At 54.0% G+C, this 16,902-nt stretch overlaps 1 protein-coding gene across 1 annotated transcript in view; it reads right to left on the bottom strand.

Moving 5' to 3' along the window:
* MINDY4 (MINDY lysine 48 deubiquitinase 4) overlaps positions 1-16,902 on the bottom strand; it is an 89,239-nt gene that overhangs the window by 28,819 nt on the left and 43,518 nt on the right. The window contains exons 7-12 of the mRNA XM_004582397.4: positions 14,293-14,399; positions 11,189-11,305; positions 9,981-10,066; positions 3,221-3,322; positions 1,736-1,799; positions 549-614 (exon numbers count right to left, since the gene is read on the bottom strand). Of these exons, the coding sequence (XP_004582454.2) occupies positions 549-614; positions 1,736-1,799; positions 3,221-3,322; positions 9,981-10,066; positions 11,189-11,305; positions 14,293-14,399 (542 nt within the window). The remainder of the gene's footprint in view (positions 1-548; positions 615-1,735; positions 1,800-3,220; positions 3,323-9,980; positions 10,067-11,188; positions 11,306-14,292; positions 14,400-16,902) is intronic.

A 16,902-nucleotide genomic window follows, 5' to 3' on the forward strand; every position in this document is an offset into this window, starting at 1 on the left:
GCTTTAAAGCCGGGCTGCCCGACTACACAGGCCATGTCCTTATCCCTGGAGTGTGTGGTCTCCCCATCCCCTGTCCACAAAGGTAGCCATGCCACCATCTTCCTGGGACCCCACTCCCATCCCCAGAGCCTGTGACAGGCCATCCTGCCCACCCTGCAGATACCAGTGGACATGCAGTTCTCCTCCAGCAGCCTGCAAGCCCTGGGCCCAGCCCTGCTTCCCTAGAGACACCACGCAGGGGCTCCTTGGGCACTGCTCAGCCCAGTCTCAGCCACAGATCCCTTCCTCTTCATTGCTCGAGCTCAACCAAGACGGTGCCCAGGTGTCCAGAGGTGGACTCCACTGACACAGAGAAAGCTTTTGGAGCAATTGCAGTAATACTTCCCCTCCCCTCTGGTCCTACCCCACCTTGGTCCAGTCCTGGACTTGGCAGCTGTGACAACCACTGCCCCAGCCTAAACCAGCCCATTGTCATGAGCCTACATTCAGGGCCAGCCTCGACCATGGGAGGAGGACTTCTCATCCTGTGTGGTACCCCCTGTTTGTACCTGCTGGATGCTTTGCTGGAGAAACAGCACCAGCTCCTCGTAGCAGTTCAGGCTGTGCAGTGTAAGCTGGAAGAAACAGACAGGTAATGAGCTTGCCCAGGCCCTCACACACAGCACCCCAGCCTGCTGCGGCTTCTACAGCCCTGGTTTTGGTCACCCCCACACCCCACTGGGACTGTTCCTGTCAAGGAGTGGCCATCCTCCAGGGGGACCACACCTGAGTGTGATCAAAGCTAGCATGAGGAACATGATTGCTAGAGCCCTGACCCCTGCAGAGGGCCACTGACACCTGATAGGAGGCAGGGGCGGGGGGGAAGGGGGGCCAAACTCAACAGATGCCACACATCCTAGCCATAAAAGCCACAAGGTGGGGTACAAGCCCAGTAGACTGCATGCTGACTTCATAGGAAGCAGCGGGCCCAAATCTCCTTTGGGAAAGTCAATATGCAACAAGGTGAGGCCCCTCATGCGGAGCCTGGGGCCATGCCCATACAGAGGGCAACGGAAACCAATAAGTTAAGACAAAAATTCTTGGGGTGGCACCTCAGCAAAAGCCCCTGACACCCATATGGTAGACTCAGAAGTTTCTGGCTCCTGGCTTCGGCCTGGCTCAGCCCTGGTTATTGTGGTCAGTTGGGAACTGAACCAGCAGATGGAAAGTCTCTCTCCAACTCTTGACTTTCAAATTAATAAAACAAATCTTAAAATTTTTTTTTCTGTGAAGATGTAGCCAAGGATTGGAAAACTTCATTTTTCTCGTAGTTTCAAAAACACAGCCATGCCCCTCATTCCTATCCCTTCTTTCATCTCTCTGAGGTCTGGCTTGGGCCACACTGTCCACACTCTCCCTCTCCGATTCCTACCACCCCACCTCCTCACCCCAAGGAAGCCTATAGAGGATGCTAAAGAAACCTGCAGGCCAGCAGGGGTAGCTGCGGCCCACGTGACAGGCACTACTTGTTCAGACTGTGAAGCCCAGTTCTCCATACCATCGAGGCCAAAGTGGAGGGAGGTGGCGGGAAGCAGAGGCCCTCTGGCCACAAAGCCAGCTCCTGCCAGGGCCCCTCCCCAAAACAACCCCAATCTGCACTCCTCCCCAACCCTGGGGTGAGAGCCTGTGGCCTGGGCTGCCCAGGCGGCCCCAGCCAAAGCCAAAGGGTGTGTGATAGTTTTCCAGAAAGCCGTACCACTTCTAAAACGCCATCTGCTTTGTATTTCCCCGTCGGAGTGAACTGCTGACTTCCCGAAGCCCTAAAAAGGAAATAAAGGAGTGTGAGTCCTCTTTGGGGAAAGGGCAAACACAAGGTGGCTCCGAGAGAGAGGCAAGGCACCAGGGGCTTCTTGTATCTCCATAATGCCTGGAGCTTACCCACCATGCCAGATCAGGACTGGCTGGCATGGCAGAGGAACGATAAAGGGATAGTGGAGAGAGCAGAGGGGAGAGCTGGGAGCCAGCAAGCCCAAGCCCTTTCGCTGGCAAGTTGGCCTCTAACAAACACCATCTATAGACCAGGCCAGGCCCACTCAGCCTTCGTCCCCACTCACAGGGGCATCCCAGCGTCTGTCCTGTTGGTGACCCCTGCACACAGCCAACCTCAGCGCCCTTTACACAGCGTCCACTGGGGAGCCAGCCTGACATAGAAACCAAGAGCAGGGTTTAGGTTTGGGGGGAGCTGTCTGTGCTAAATGGTCTTGGAACAGCTCCCATCCCTTTCTGGGATCCTGTGTTCTCAAATATAAGACAGGGAGATGATGACTTCCTGCTTCCCCAGCACACAGGCTGTCCAGGTGGGTCCTTGGCCCCGGTGTCACCAAGTCCACAGAATCACAGGCAACAAAGTAACAGCACAAGGTACCCCGGATACATGGAGTGACCATGACAGCTGAAGCACCTGAGCAGCACCTGAGCAGCACCTGCAGGATGCCAAGTCCGTGCTGGGCTCCCCTGCACGTCCAGTCTTGGAATCTATCATCCGCTTACCTTAACACATGACTTAAATATGAGAAACATTATCTCCCTGTCTACATATCACTGGTTTGTCCTGACTCACTGGCTTGTCATAAGCACCCTGCTGAGTCATCATTTTCTAGAGGAAGACACAGATGAGTTTCAGAGAAGTCAAATCAGCTGCTCAGAGTCACACAGCCAATAAGCACCTCAGTGGCAGGCAGGATACACCTCCAAAGGGCTGGGCTAGGCACAGTACTCCTCAGAGTTGCCCCTATTACTGAGGCTCAACCAACGCTGGGACTGGGTGGGAGCCCCCCTCTGCATGCACCTGCATCAACTGTGCAGGGCAGGACAGGGCAGCAAAGAAGAGCCCAGGGCCTCCACTCTGCCACCATGAGCTGCCACCTCTCAGGTTCCTCTTCCAAGGAGTGGCATCCAAATGACACAGCAGGTAGGGGACATGCCCTGGGAACTGGGAAGAACTGGGAGCTCCAAATGAGAGGAACTGGCTGTTGGGCTCAGTGCTTCCTCTGAGAGTCACCCCAGTGAAGATGGGACACATAGAACCCCCCACCGCAGGCTGACACCCAAGGCTCACCCCAGCACAGGGGGACAGGATCCTGGGAGGATACAGGGATGCAATTCTTCCACCATTGGGACAGGAGACACCCCACAGACCTGCTGGAGGCTCTGCTACAACAACACCCTGGGAAACACTTACAGGGTAACCATGGCTCGTTCCCGGCCGCCAGCCCGCCACAAGATATCCGCAATGGCCAGGGCGAGACAGTGGGTCCTGTGTGCGTCGGAAGGCTGCAGGAGCCTGTGGGAGGAAAAGGAAATCACTAACTCTCACAGGGCCACAGGGTGGAACAGTAGGGCAGTGCTTTCTGTAGATGGTGCCACGGTTTTCCCCAGTCACCCACAGGAGCTACTACAGAAACCCCAAAAAGAGCTCAGGGCAGAGAGGCTTCTGCAGATGAAGGCCAGGGGAGTAATCTTTGCGGAGGGCCCTTGGCGAGGCTGGAAGGAGGGGGCGAGGAGGCCAGTCAGTTGTGCAAACTGTAGTCTCTCGCGCAAATCCCTGGCCCGATCCTGTCCTAGGAATTCTGAGATGCCACCTCATGCTGGCAGGCGCATCTCTCTCCACCGGCCAGCTAGAGATGAGGCTGCAGAGACCAAATTTGGATCCAGGCACGGGCATGAGGTAGAAGAAACTCAAGAATGACCTATGTGGTTTTAGGGAGTGCATGGTAGCACTGCTGACCCAGATGAGGGACAGGTGAAAGCTGGAGGAAGTGACAGCTGCCCCTCAGACCTGCCCAGCAGCAGGTGCACGTGGATTCTCCTAACCCTCCCCTTCTCCGACCCTGGGAAAGCTGTGGGACATACAGAAAGCCCAGGAAAGCATCTGGGCCTGGCCCCAGAATTCCCAGTATGAGTCTGAAGGAAGCAGGGTAGCCACCCAGGACAGGACCCAGTGAGCTGCTGAGGCATCAGCAGGGCAGCAGAGGCAGGAAGGAGGTGGAGCAAGAGAGGGCCAGCCAGCAGCTGGTGCAGAAGGAAGGGGACGGAACCTCGTCCAGTGTGGATAGAACTATGAGGTTCCAGGGTGAGGCACAAAGGAACAAGGGAGTGCAGGATCATCTTCCCCACTAAATGGTTCCAGGGCTCCACAGAGCTGCCCCTCATGCCTTTCCCTGCAGCCTGTGGGTTCCCCTAAATGCACATGAAAGCCTCACCTCGGTCCTGCCTTTTTCTTTTCCCAATAAGCAGCAAGTCTTGATGAGGACCTGCTCCAGGCTGTGCAGCATCGAGCTCCACACACAGCCACAGGTGCAGAGGGCACTGGGGTTCATCCCTCCTTGCCAGAGTGAGAGAAGTGGCACCAGAGACCAGGGCAGAGCCTGCCGTGGTGGCAAGCAGGTGCTCACCATCCCAGACCTTTGTGGTATACCATGTACATTCAGGCCTTTGTGGTCCACCTACTTTACAATAGGAGGCCACATAATGCAGTAGCCCCCGAGTTTCCCCTGCTGGATCCTGGCAATGACTACCTTACCTCCCACCAACGTTTGCGAAGCCCAGGAGGGCCCAGTGCCTGGCCCATGCTAAGAGTTCACTCAGTGCCATGTGTCACTGCAGACCATCTGGAAACATGCCATCTGCAGCAATCCGGGAAGGTGGACACCCAACATCAGACAAGAGAGTGACACTGGGCCCCTGACACTGGAAGTCCTTCAGAGCCAATGACACAAGTAACAAGCCTTCGAGCCCTTGAGAAAGCAGAATGGCAGTCCTGTCCCACACTCCCAAGGCCTCAGAAGGCGAGGCATGCTGCTTGCAGGAAATGCTCTCCAGCTCTCACCACACTGGACGGGTCAAGTGTCACAGGCCAGCCCTGGGACCTTATTAACAGGGGAAACAATGTGGGGGCATGAGAGATCATGCCAAGAACCAATGTAGGCTCGGAGGGCAGGGATGAAGGATGGGCTGTTTGTCTGTCTGCACTTAGGAGCCACAAATGTGGACTCCCTTACCCCCTATCCACTTCTCCTGCTCAATGCCCGGCCCTCCTCAAGGAGATGCCAGTGTCCTGGGTCAGCATGCCCTACACCTCAGCTGAGCTGTCACTACCAGCATCCCAGCAGCAATCCTGTCCCCTCCAGCTCCTTTCCCATCCTTTTCACAAGCTCCTCCTGGGCACAGGGTTGGGAATGGCACAGGGTTGCACTCATGTCTACAACACAGTGTGGCTGAACCCCTAACCTAGTGGCAGAAAATGAAGCCTGCACTGAATGAGGACAACTATCCAAGTTTATGGAAAAATGCCCTAGGTCTTGTCTGTCTTTGATTTCGATTTATTTTCATTTCATTGGGCAGGCAGAGGGACAGACAAACAAGAGGTCTTGCATCTTTACCCCCAAATGTTCACAACAGGCACAAACCAAGATCTAGGAATTCAATCCAGGTCTCCCATATGGGCAGAAGAGACCCTAGCACTTGAGCCATTACCACCTGCCACCACCCACCATTACCACCCATCACCACCAGGGCTGCACATCAGCAGGAAGCTTGACTCATAAGCAGAGCCCAGAGTCAGAACGAGGCACTGAGGTCCTTTGTCCAGGAGCTCTCACTGCTGGACCCAGCCTGGCTCCACAGCTTCACAGCCCCTCTAAACCTCTGTGTGCCTATCTGTAAGTACTTGCTGCCCACCACAGTGGCTCCTCCTGTCTCCCTACTGTTCCCTGGGCCCTCTGGGTCTTTCTCTTCTGACTCATGTCTTTCTAGAGAACAGGTTGGTGTTGAGCAAGTCCAGCGGTCAGGCAGTCATGAGGCCAGGCTCCATCTCTGGCCTTTGCTTCCCCTGTAACTACACACATCAAACTCCAGCCCAGAGGTTCCCCAATGTACCCCAGGATGCATGCTGCCGTGTAGCCTGTCCAGAGAAATGTCACAGTGCTGGGAACTCCCAGCTGACAATAAAGGAGCCACCTGAACACGCCGACCCCTGCTTCCCCAGGCTGCTCAGCACCTGCCGACACACCTGCAGGGACAGTGAAGGCTCTGCATTTCCTGGTCTGTCAGACACACACTTCTACCAGGAATCTGGCACCGGGCCAGGCTCTTAGACCAGGACAAGTGTCTTTAAGAGTCAAATTCCGCCCAGGAGAAGTGCAGGATGAAGCTGTCTAGGCAGGGAACAGCTGGGTGTGGAGCGGAAAAAAATGCAGTCTGCTCCAGCCTGTCCTACCCACACGTTTCAGAGACACAATGCTTCTTCCCTAAATATCTCAGAGCAGCCTCCACTCTCCTCCTTGACCTGCCATCTCCGTCGAGTCCACAGAAAAGTCAGGTGAAGGCTGGTCAGAGAGCAACCTATTCTCTTCCCCTGCTCTCTGCTCCCTTGCAAGCTCAAAATCAAAGGAGGAAAGGGAAGGAATGAGGGCCAACCTGTAGGACCAAGCCTGCATTTTCACATGGCCCCACTGCCCAGGCCCAGAGGGGCTTAGGGCAGAAGCCCCTTCTACTCTGGGACTCTAGCCTTTAGTTTGCTAAGTAAGTGTGGGTGGGTAAAAATCACTGCTTGCCCTGTACCCTCCCCCAGCTCTCTCCCCGGCTCTGACTGCTCTCCAGGCCTGCAGGGAGAACAAGACTTGCTCCCTCTCCACCCTCTGTCTCCAGAGCCAGGCAAGCACCTCTTCAAGTGGAAAATCCCCAAGCCTGCACTGGGCTCCATCTGTTCAGCTGCGGGCTCAGTGCTGGGTCTCGATGCAGCCAGACATGCCTGCCGCAGACACAGTGTCTATGCCAAGGAGCCCTGACTCCAGTGTGACTTCCCTGGACGGTACTGCCTGCCTGCCCACTGCTCTCTGCTGTCACAGAATTGTTTGCCGGTGCCAACCAGCCATGGTGACACACTGAGGAGGGCAGGACCCAGCCTAGGGACCTGGGGTGGGCAGGAAGCAAAGGGCAGGACTCCTTCTTGCCTTGGAGCTCTGTACTGCACACACGTGGGATGCTAGGTCACAGACTGACAGTCACTACAGCATTCCTGAAGAAGCACAGCAGCCAGTTTCTGTTTGTTCCCCCTCTCTCCTTTGAAAGCAGCATCACTTCTGAAATCTTGGGACTGTCAGGCTCCTCCCCATGAGGCACAGTCCCGGTACACAACACAAGCCTAGCCGGTCAGCAGGTTAGCAGGTTGGCAGGTTGGGCGCTCCCTCTTGCCTCCTCTCCCTCTGCCCCCTCCCAGGAGATCTCTGTGCAGCCAGCCCAGCTCTTGGCTTCAGGCCAAGGAGGCAGGGAGTCCGGGGGCAGGGTGGGGGCAAGGCTGCCTTCCCTACTGCCTCTCTACCACAGAGCCCTGGGGAACAAGTGTAGCAACACCAACTGAGACTGAAGTAGAGCTCAGCAGGGGAGCTGAAGCCTGCTCAGTCCCAGGAGATGGAGCAGGACACCCTGGCCACAGCCCGGCTGTTCTCTCCACCATGAGTCACCCTTGGGTCGGCCCTCTGGACGGCTTCAGCCCATGCCAGCCATGGCTTCCTTCTCCGGTATGGAGGGCAGAGCTCTGCCCATGGATGTGGCCTAGAGGACACAGAAACTCTCCCATCCTCTCAGGAGGAAGGGGAAAGTGGGGGGAGGAAGGATCAGCCTTTCCTGGAACCAAGTGGAATGCTCCATCCTGACCATTGGGAAATTGTCTGTAACTTCAACTTCCCTTGGCCAATCCAGAGCCGACATTCAAATGCAGCTGGGTTGGAGGGAGTTAAGAACCACTGTCGTGACTGCTAAGACCTGGCTTACCCCAGGCAGCTGCAAACTACCCCCAACTCCCACAACCTCTCCCCCTGCCACCCTCATCCCAAGCCCCCCACCTCGGTCTGCCTCCAGGCACTGCCCTGGTCACCCCAAGCCAGGCTGCCCTCAGCTCCCTGCCCCCAGGCCTTCGCACATCTTGTTCTCCTTATTGACATACCATTCCGCCTCCCCTCCCTGTTTGTCTGCATAACTCATTCATTTGTCCATGCCTTCATTCAGCAAAAATCCTGAGGGCCTCCACTGTGGGTTAGGCACCGGGCTAGCAGCCAGGGGCAGGGCTATGGCCCACAGTGGAGCCCAGGCAGCCCAGGGGAGGTCCCTGCTCTCATGGGGCTTGTGTTCGGCAACACTGCAGCAGCAACAAACAAGGATGCTGGCTCATCGTGTGACAGCAGAGCTGGGGAAGGCATGGAAGGCCTCCCCCGGGTGGTGACAGGAGCCAGCAGGCCACTTCCCCGTGGGCCTGAGAAGTGGAAAAGAACTTAAGGAAAACAGAAGTCTGCGAAGATGTGCTTGAGATTTTGGCAAGATCAAAATGTGACTCCCCGGGGAAGCCTCTCAGGTGAACCTAGGCCTCCCTCCTGCAGACCCTCCTGCCACTGCCTGTCCATTGTCAGGCTCTTAGTTCAGTCTCAGGTACCATGAGGGCATGGTTTCATCTGTCTTGCCCAGCACCTGCTAAGTATGCCATGTGAGCTTGCTCTGACAGTCAGAGATACCAGGGTCCAACACTTAGCAAATCCCCTGAGTCCATGGTGCTTCTGATCAGGGAGGACTACAGTGGCCTCCCCATGGAGAGGTGACGGCAGCATCTGTCTCCACGACATTAAACTTGAACATTCCAGCATTTTGCTGGACTGGACTCCTGGGGCAGGCAATGGGGAAAGGCACAGCACAGTTGGAAGTGACAGTGGATAGATCCAAGGTGGGAAGCAAAGACAAGAACTGGGACCACATGGGATCTTGCCATGAAATGCCATGTCTCTGGCTTCATGGTAATACACACTCTCGGCTCAAGGTCAGCACCTTTCTGTTTGGGAGGAAACACCATGATGACCATTTTGTAGAACTACTGGAAAAATTATAGGCCAGCAGGCGTGAGAGCCACCTTCACTCCACCCCATCCGTTTTGCTGAAATGCGTGCCATTTGTGTGCTAGATGAATGACTCTCTTGGAGTCTGAACCTGAATAAAGAAGTGTGTGTCTTCTTAACACGTGAGGCTTTTACAAAAGGTTTTGAAGTGCTTACTTCACATAACAGGTACCTTTGGGAAAAGTTTAGGAACCAGCAAACAAAAGCAATGGCTGGTGAACCTGTGTAGCCCCAGCTTTGAGGAGTATGGGGGTTACCTTGGCAGATCAGGGGACTTCTGAATATGACGGGAAGTGTTTTCCGTCTTGATCCGGGGGAAATGCTCACAGCGCAGGGGAGGATGCCTGCATGAGCGGTGAATCACTCGACACACCCTGATGAACCTGTCTGTATATGGGCTACAGTTCAACAAAGCAGAAGAGGCGTCACTGCCAGAGGCCCTGCAGCTCCGAGGGTGACTCAGGGTGAGAGCAAGGAGGAGACAGTTAAGAAGGCTGCCCTTGCCAATCCTTTCATCTGGGTAGCATCCTGGGGTGCAGGGCCAGGGTTCTCCATCTTACTCTGCCTCTCATCTCCCCTGTGCTTGCGCAGACACCCCAGACCCTAGGGGTGGGGCCTGAGTGACTGAGAATGAGGGGTCCACATGTGCAAACACCGAGCATGTGCAGGGAGTGGAAGCAATGCAACATGGCACCTTGTGTGGTTCTTCCTGCTGCTGGAGGTGAGAGAACAAGGAGAGGAAGTAGGGAGGGAAGGAGTACCTGGCGGGAGCCAGGGAGAGCTGGTGTGGCCTGCTGAGAAGCAGGAGGGTTCCCACTGGCAGCCCTGACAGCAGCCCCTCACTGTAGAGCACACAGCTTCCCAGCATCCTTCCCCTCCAGCCATGCAGCCTGGCCTGGCCAGACCCCACTGGAAGCTGCCCCATGACCCTTGCCTTTCTGGCCCTTCAGAAGAGGGGAGCTATCAGGGAACACACACGCTTCCTTGCTTGTTTTTTCTGGACACTCCTGAGAAGCCCTGGGTAAAAGAAGACCACTGCCCGAACACGTGCTGGCTTACCGAGCACAGCCGGCTCCATCTCCTGTGAACAGGAGCTTCTGCAGGACACAGCTCTGGACAGCAGCCAGCACCCCGCAGGGGCCCCCCTGCAAAGAAAGGCACGTGTTATAGCCTAGAAGAATGGTCCCCGGGGACATAGTCCCCAACCCCACCATCCCCTGCCCACCCCAGTTCACAGCGCTGGGCACCCTTGGAAATGGCTCTCTGACAGGCGATACCGCAGCCACAGTATGCTGACCCTGAGTCCCAGAGATGGGAAGATGAGGCCCTAGCCTAGAGAAAAGGGTGAATCTGTGACTTCACATCAGTTAGGTGTGACGTGAGGAATGCCACCACGGGCTTCCACATCCACAGGCTGAGAGCGTCAGCTGTCCACTTTGCCATCAAGGCCTTATCCTGATGGCTGCCTCTTTCAGGAAGTCAAGCTTGGTTCTGTGAACACCATGGCACTTAGCACAGGCCCTGAGCCACAGAACCTATCAGAATAGGACAGAGGCAGGAGCAGGGAGATGAGCTGAGGCTAGCCACACAAGGGAGGTCTTGGGGCTCTGCCTTGTGCAATGTGGGGGCAGGAGGAGGCTCCAGGCTTGAGAAAGGGAATTGAGGGAGCTACCCTGCTGTATTTGGGGTTCAGGGTTAGTCTCTTCTGGTCTTTAACAAGCAAGTTGGGGGAATGTGGACAAGCCGCCTTCCAAGCCTGCCACTGCCCACCTACATTTCTTGCTGTTAGGGCCTCTTCTCTTCGAGGACCTGCTCCACACACTTGATGCCTCTGCCTTTTCCTGCAGGCTTTACACTTCTGTACAAACGGCCCTTCATTCCTGCGCCACCTGTCTGAAGGGCCCTTACTTCGTCTCTGCCTGCAAAAGCCAGCATGGTTCTCAACACAACCTACGAGGGCCTCCCCGTGTTCCCAGCCAGCCTGTTGTCTCTGCCTGAGGACCCAACAGCGTGCACCACTCACAACGTGTGCCCCTCAAATCTATCTTCAAGTCAAACATCTCCAGGGCAGAGGGCCTCACTCCCCAGCTAGTGCTCTGCCAGCCACCCAGGCAGTGCTTGACTGAGAAACAACTCAGCTGACATCAGACTGGCCCCTGGAGGATCCTATGGGTCCTTGCAGGACCTGCCAAAGCTCCGCAGTGCCTGCTGCCTGAGGTGTGAGATGCGATGGCAGACAGTCTAGGCGAAACCCTAGAGCCACCTGCCTTTCTCTGCACAATGCCATATCTCAACGAGGCTGCCTCATTGAAGGTAAAACTCTGCAGTTTCCACTCTTCATTGAAACAGCAAAAGCTGGAGCCAAACAGGAGAGTCTTTATTTCCTGTAGAAGAGAGAGAGAGAGAGAGAGAGCAGTTCCATGTTACTTCAAAATCAAGCAACAACGCAGTGTGTGATGTGCCTGTTCCCACAGGAGCTGGCCTTGACATCTAGCAGGGCGGTCTGTTTCCTAATAGGATTATCACTTTTTATTTTCCTCGTGGTTGAGGCCAGAGAAACTTGACCCTGAGATCTTACCTCTGGAACATCTGTCAGCTACGCCAGTTTGTGCTGACCTGGACCAATGTCTTTGGTCCCCCAGAGACCACTTGAAATATGAAGTTTTAGTTTTGCCCTCTTGTTCTCCCCAGAAAAGCACTAGAAGGTTTCAAGCGTGATGATAGACTAGAATTAACTAAGAAGCTCCTGAAAAATGGTCCTTATGGGGCTGGTGCTGTGGCTCAACAGGCTAATCCTCCACCTTAATGTGCCTGCATCCCATATGGGAGTCAGTTCTTGTCCCAGTTGCTCTATTTCCTATCCAGTTACCTGCTTATGACCTAGGAAGGCAGCAGAGGATGACCCAAGTTCTTGGGCCCCTGCACCCATGTGGAAGACCTGGACGGAGCTCTAGGCTCCTGGCTTTGAATCAGCTCAGCCCCAGCCAGTGTGGCTACTTGGGGAGCAAACCAGCAGACAGAAAATCTTCCCCTTCTGTCTCTCCTTCTCTCTGTAAATCTTTCAAATAAGAATAAATTAATCTTTTAAAAAAATAGTCCTAAAAATTTTAAAATAAAAATAAATTAGTCCTGGGCCCAGTGCAGTAGCCTACTGGCTAAAGTCCTTGCCTTGCATGCACAGAGATCCTATATGGGCAATGGTTTGTATTCCGGCTACTCCACTTCCCATTCAGCTCCCTGCTTGTGGCCTGTGAAAGCAGTTGAGGATGGCCCAAAGCCTTGGGACCCTGCACCCACATGGGAGACCTGAAAGAAACTTCTGGTTCCTGGCTTCGGGTCAGCTCCAGCTCCAGCTGGCTGTTGTGGCCACTTGGGGAGTGAACCAGTGGATGGAAGATCTTTCTGTCTCTCCTTCTCTCTGTAAATCTGACTTTCCAATAAAAAATATATATATAATAAATAAATAAACAAATTAGTCTTAAAATTCAGGCCAAGTGTCAGGCCAGTCAAATCTGATCCCACCTGAGGACAGGATCCCATTAGCTGTAGTTTCACAACTGCCCAGGGGATCCCATGGTGCAGCCAGGCCTGAAGACCAAATGATCTGACACAGGACTTGCAAATTGCCATCTATGAGCTAATCTGGCCCCCTGCCTGCTTTTGCAAATAAAGCTTTATTGATACAATAAAATGCTCATTTATCTTCATACTGTCTATTACAGAAGAAGGTGGCCAACCCTGTTCTAGCACAACTCTTAGCCATGAGTAAGAATTTCCACTCTGATGCCACCTGGGAGGGCGGGGTCCCATGAATGCCATGTGAACACCCACCCCAACCACCTGGAGGACACCTCTGCATTTCTCTCACAACTCTGTCTTCTCCAGACTTCTGATTGATACTGAGATCACTGTTTGCATCCTGTCACCCCAAACACTACCCCTAGAACCCCGGAACCCGCCAACCCCCACCCCCATGAACGGCCTTTGGGTGGGAAGGCAGAGCATCTCCCTCCAACTCCCTGCCAGTCGGCACCACGAACCTCTGCCATGACTTTACACCCCAGAGCTCTCTGAAGCTCCAAGTGATTCCCCCAGCACCAACCAGTGGATTCTGCAGCCACGCCATTCTTGCTGGACCCCTTTCTCAGACAGCTGTGTCCTATAGACTCGGGCTATTTTCCAAGAGAATTGAGTCTGTTTTCTTTGAACTGCATATGAGAAGAACTCTGTGCTGAGAGCATTTGTCTGCCTTGATGTGGGCCAATGGCACACAGGAGGGATGATGAGCCCATTCAGGGCCTTCTGTGCCAACTACAAATCACCCATGTGTGGGAAGGGAGTTTCCCAAGAGATTGGCTTTTCTTCATATGCTCAGTCACAGCAAGGTAGTTCCTGCCAGGCACAGTGTGGCCAACAGAGGTTGGAGTCCTTTCTGAGATTGTCCTTGGCCCTGGGCCCTTCTCTCCTCTTGAGGGGCCTCACACTGTGCAGCTATTTCGGGGTGGGTTACTGGGTGGTCTCCGTAGGAATGCCACATGCACAGAATCAAAACCCTGGAGTGACTCAAGCTAGAAGCCACTTGCGTGTGTCTTTCTTTGACAAAAGACAGATAGGAAAAAAGGAGAGGGGGAAGAGGAGGAAGGGCGAGCAGGGGCGTAGAAGGGGATGGCAAGGACCAAATCTCTAGAAAGATCTCGTACTTTCTGAGTTTGTGTGCTGAGTAAATGCACAGCCACAGGGAAGGGACGGAGGTTAGCTGTGTCCCTGAGGGTTTGGTTTTCCCTCCTGGCTCCTTGCTCCTGGCTGCAAGGCCACCGGAGAACAGCAGGGGCAACATTCCATCCTGCAGGAACTTCTGGGCCAAGGGCAGGGCGAGGCCATCCTGGAAACTGTGGCTGCCGAGTCCTGTAGAAGAGGGTGCTCTTTGTGGTCCACGACCAAGGGTCCCTCTAGGAGGCCACGGGCATGAACCTGGATGGCACTGCAAGATCGTTAACACCCCTTGTTCTTGGCTCACAGCAACCCAGCTAGAGAAAGCTCAGCTGGAAAGCCCAGGGCCAGGCCGGCCCGCCCATTACACATGTAGTGGAACAACTCTGGGCTGAAAAAAAGAACAGAGCCCTGCAAAGCTTGGGTGGATGAGGACAAAACTCCTCTACCTAGGAGAGGAAAAGGGAGGTTCCAGGACAAAAGCCACAATTCTCCTGAACCTCAACATTACTCCCCACTCCCTCACCCCCAAACTTCCATTACAACAGTGACCAAGAGATGCCAGTGATGTGGACTGAGCCAAAAAGATCAACACCCTCATCCAGCTGCACCAGGACATACCTCCCCGGGCATCTCCTTACACCTCTAAGGCAAGACCTACCTTGGCTACTGAGAGGTCGATGGGCTTGGACACTGCTTGCAGCTTGAGTATCGATGGGGCCGGAGGCAGGACAATGTCTTCCCTTACCAAGTCATCCTCCACGTCCTCTGGAAGAATAGGAGTCCCTCATAAGGACTGGCTCAACACCACGGACACAGACATGGACATGTTTGGAGAAGTTTTGAATGACAGGTTGTCAGCCTGGCCTCTGCTTCTGGGCTTCTGGGCTCCCTGTCCCTCAGCAGCAGCAAAGACAGTAGATCCAAAGACCTGGCTCCTTCACCACTGCCCTACCCATCCAAGCCACAGGGAGGAGGTAGGTGGCCTGTGCCACTGATGCCACGGGTGGACATGGACATGCAGGATAGCTAGTACCCAGGGTCCAAAGAGTACAGTGTCATACCTGGTGTAAGCATGACACATCGATTCAGCCTCTGAAGACAAGCACTAAGAGGACAGAGTTAGGAGAGGAAACATAAGCAACCCTGACCAAACAGGAACATCAGCAAATTGTCATGCCTGGAATTGACACCAATGGACTCCCAGATGGCATCCCTACCCTGTGGTGGTACCACAAGAGAGCAATGGCTACTACCCACCATTACTGATGAGGAAACTGAGGTTTGGAATGTGATAGAGCCAGGATGGAGACATGAATGCCACATTCTACTCAATCATCTGAATGCCACATTCCACACAATCACTTGGGCCTCCCAAGGCCCAGAGGCAGGGTCCTCCCCACTGCCCCGTACCAAGTTTGGCAATGCCAGCTGTGACTGCCCAGCCAGTGAAGACCCTCGCACCAGGCCACCCTCTCTGAAGGACCAAGGGGAAACACTCCCATGGCAACCATGGTGAAGTTGAGCAGACCAGGTCCCGGGGACAAGGCAGAGTGGCCTTGGCTCTGGACCTCTGGCTCCCTGTTTGGGTGAAGGATGGTGTTAACAGACTCCCTCCCCGGGACACATGGATTCCATGCTCCCCAACAGCCTCCCTTACTCCTGTGTGACACAGCACCAGGCAAAGTCCCAGAGATTAGGTCCCTTGAACAAGAAGGAGACAAATTCTACCTCTGACCTTGCGGCTAGTGGAGACACATTACATGAGGACTCTTCTTAGTGGCTCTGGAAAAGCGAATCTGTGACCTTGGTCTTACCAAAAATAATAATCTGAAATAAAGACCAGATGCTCACTGAACAGCACAAATGGATCTTTAAAAACTAGTCTGGGATTGGGAGAAAGAAAGGGAGCCAGGCCTGCAGTGTGCTCTGCCAGACCCACAGAGGGGAGGGCTGGGCTGAAGGCTGGTGGACCAGGGAGGCAGAGCATGCTGAGGCACAGGCTGGGGCCGCCTCCCCTTGGGAAGGGGAGAGAAGAACTGGTCCAGCAAAGGGAGTTGGTTCAGGACCACAGAGCAGGCCTCGGGCTCAGAAGTGGCAGGATTGCCATGCAAGGGAAAAGCAAAACACTCCAGAATGACATGTTGGCCAAGCCAACAAAACTGTGCGCAAGAGGTCTGAGATGCTATTTAAGGCCTGGGTGAAAACAAAGAGGTTTTATTTCCTGTACTACTTTTTGTACCCTTTGGAAGAAAATATACATATATACATATACATATATATGTATATGAGGGCACTTCAAAAAGATTATAGAAAATGGAATTAAAAGATAAATTGAAGTATAGAAAAATTTGAAATCTGTACAAGATTTTTTTTCATGATACACCTTTTCCTTGAACTCTCTTAAGATCTTGCATAACATAATTGATTTTTAAAAATATTTTAATTATTTGGAAGGCAACGTTACAAAGAGAGAAGATCTTCCATATGCTGGTTCAGTCCCAGGTGGCTGTAATAGCCAGAGCTGGGCCAGGCTGACGCCAGGAGCCAGAAACTCCATCTGGTGTCAGAGGCCCAAGCACTAGGACCATCCTCCACTGCTTCTCCCAGGGCATTAGCAGAGTGCCAGATCAGAAGTGGAGCAGCTGGGACTCGAACCAGAGGCTTAACTTACTGTAACACAATGCCAGCCTTCGCATGACTTATTTCATTTGAAAGGAGAACTGCTCACACACTCTTCTTTGGGAGTTTGCACAGTGTGAACTTGGGTGACTCTGCAGGCTTTGTCATTAACAAAAGGCCCCGTTGCACCACGGAATTCCCAAGCATTCCAACCTTTGGAGCACCCCGCCCACACTGTCTCCCACCTTTCCCACCCCATCACCGTCTTCTCACCATGGCTCCAGGAAGGTGGCACTATTCTGCTTGCTCACTAAGTGTTTTACCCAGCACCCACACTACACCAGGGACATCATGGGAGAGAGGTGGTACAGAGGGGAAGAACCAGACAGCACCCCCAGTGAACTGCAATGCAGTGAGTGCAACACCAGCACTGCAGGGAGCTCCCCTAATAGGGACTATTCCAAGATCTCCCCTCACAGGTTTCCATCTTACCCTAGAACCATCCCACATCGAAGCCCAAATACAGGCATCTCCAAACACACAGTTCTGACATCACACTCATTAGCATGGTACCTTCCAGGTCTCCCTTTGGCCTGCAACATACAGCCCGACCCTTCACACAGCTCAGAGCATCATCTGCACCTGCCCC

This window comes from Ochotona princeps, chromosome 20 (assembly GCF_030435755.1).
Source record: "Ochotona princeps isolate mOchPri1 chromosome 20, mOchPri1.hap1, whole genome shotgun sequence".
Classification (NCBI taxonomy): domain Eukaryota; kingdom Metazoa; phylum Chordata; class Mammalia; order Lagomorpha; family Ochotonidae; genus Ochotona; species Ochotona princeps.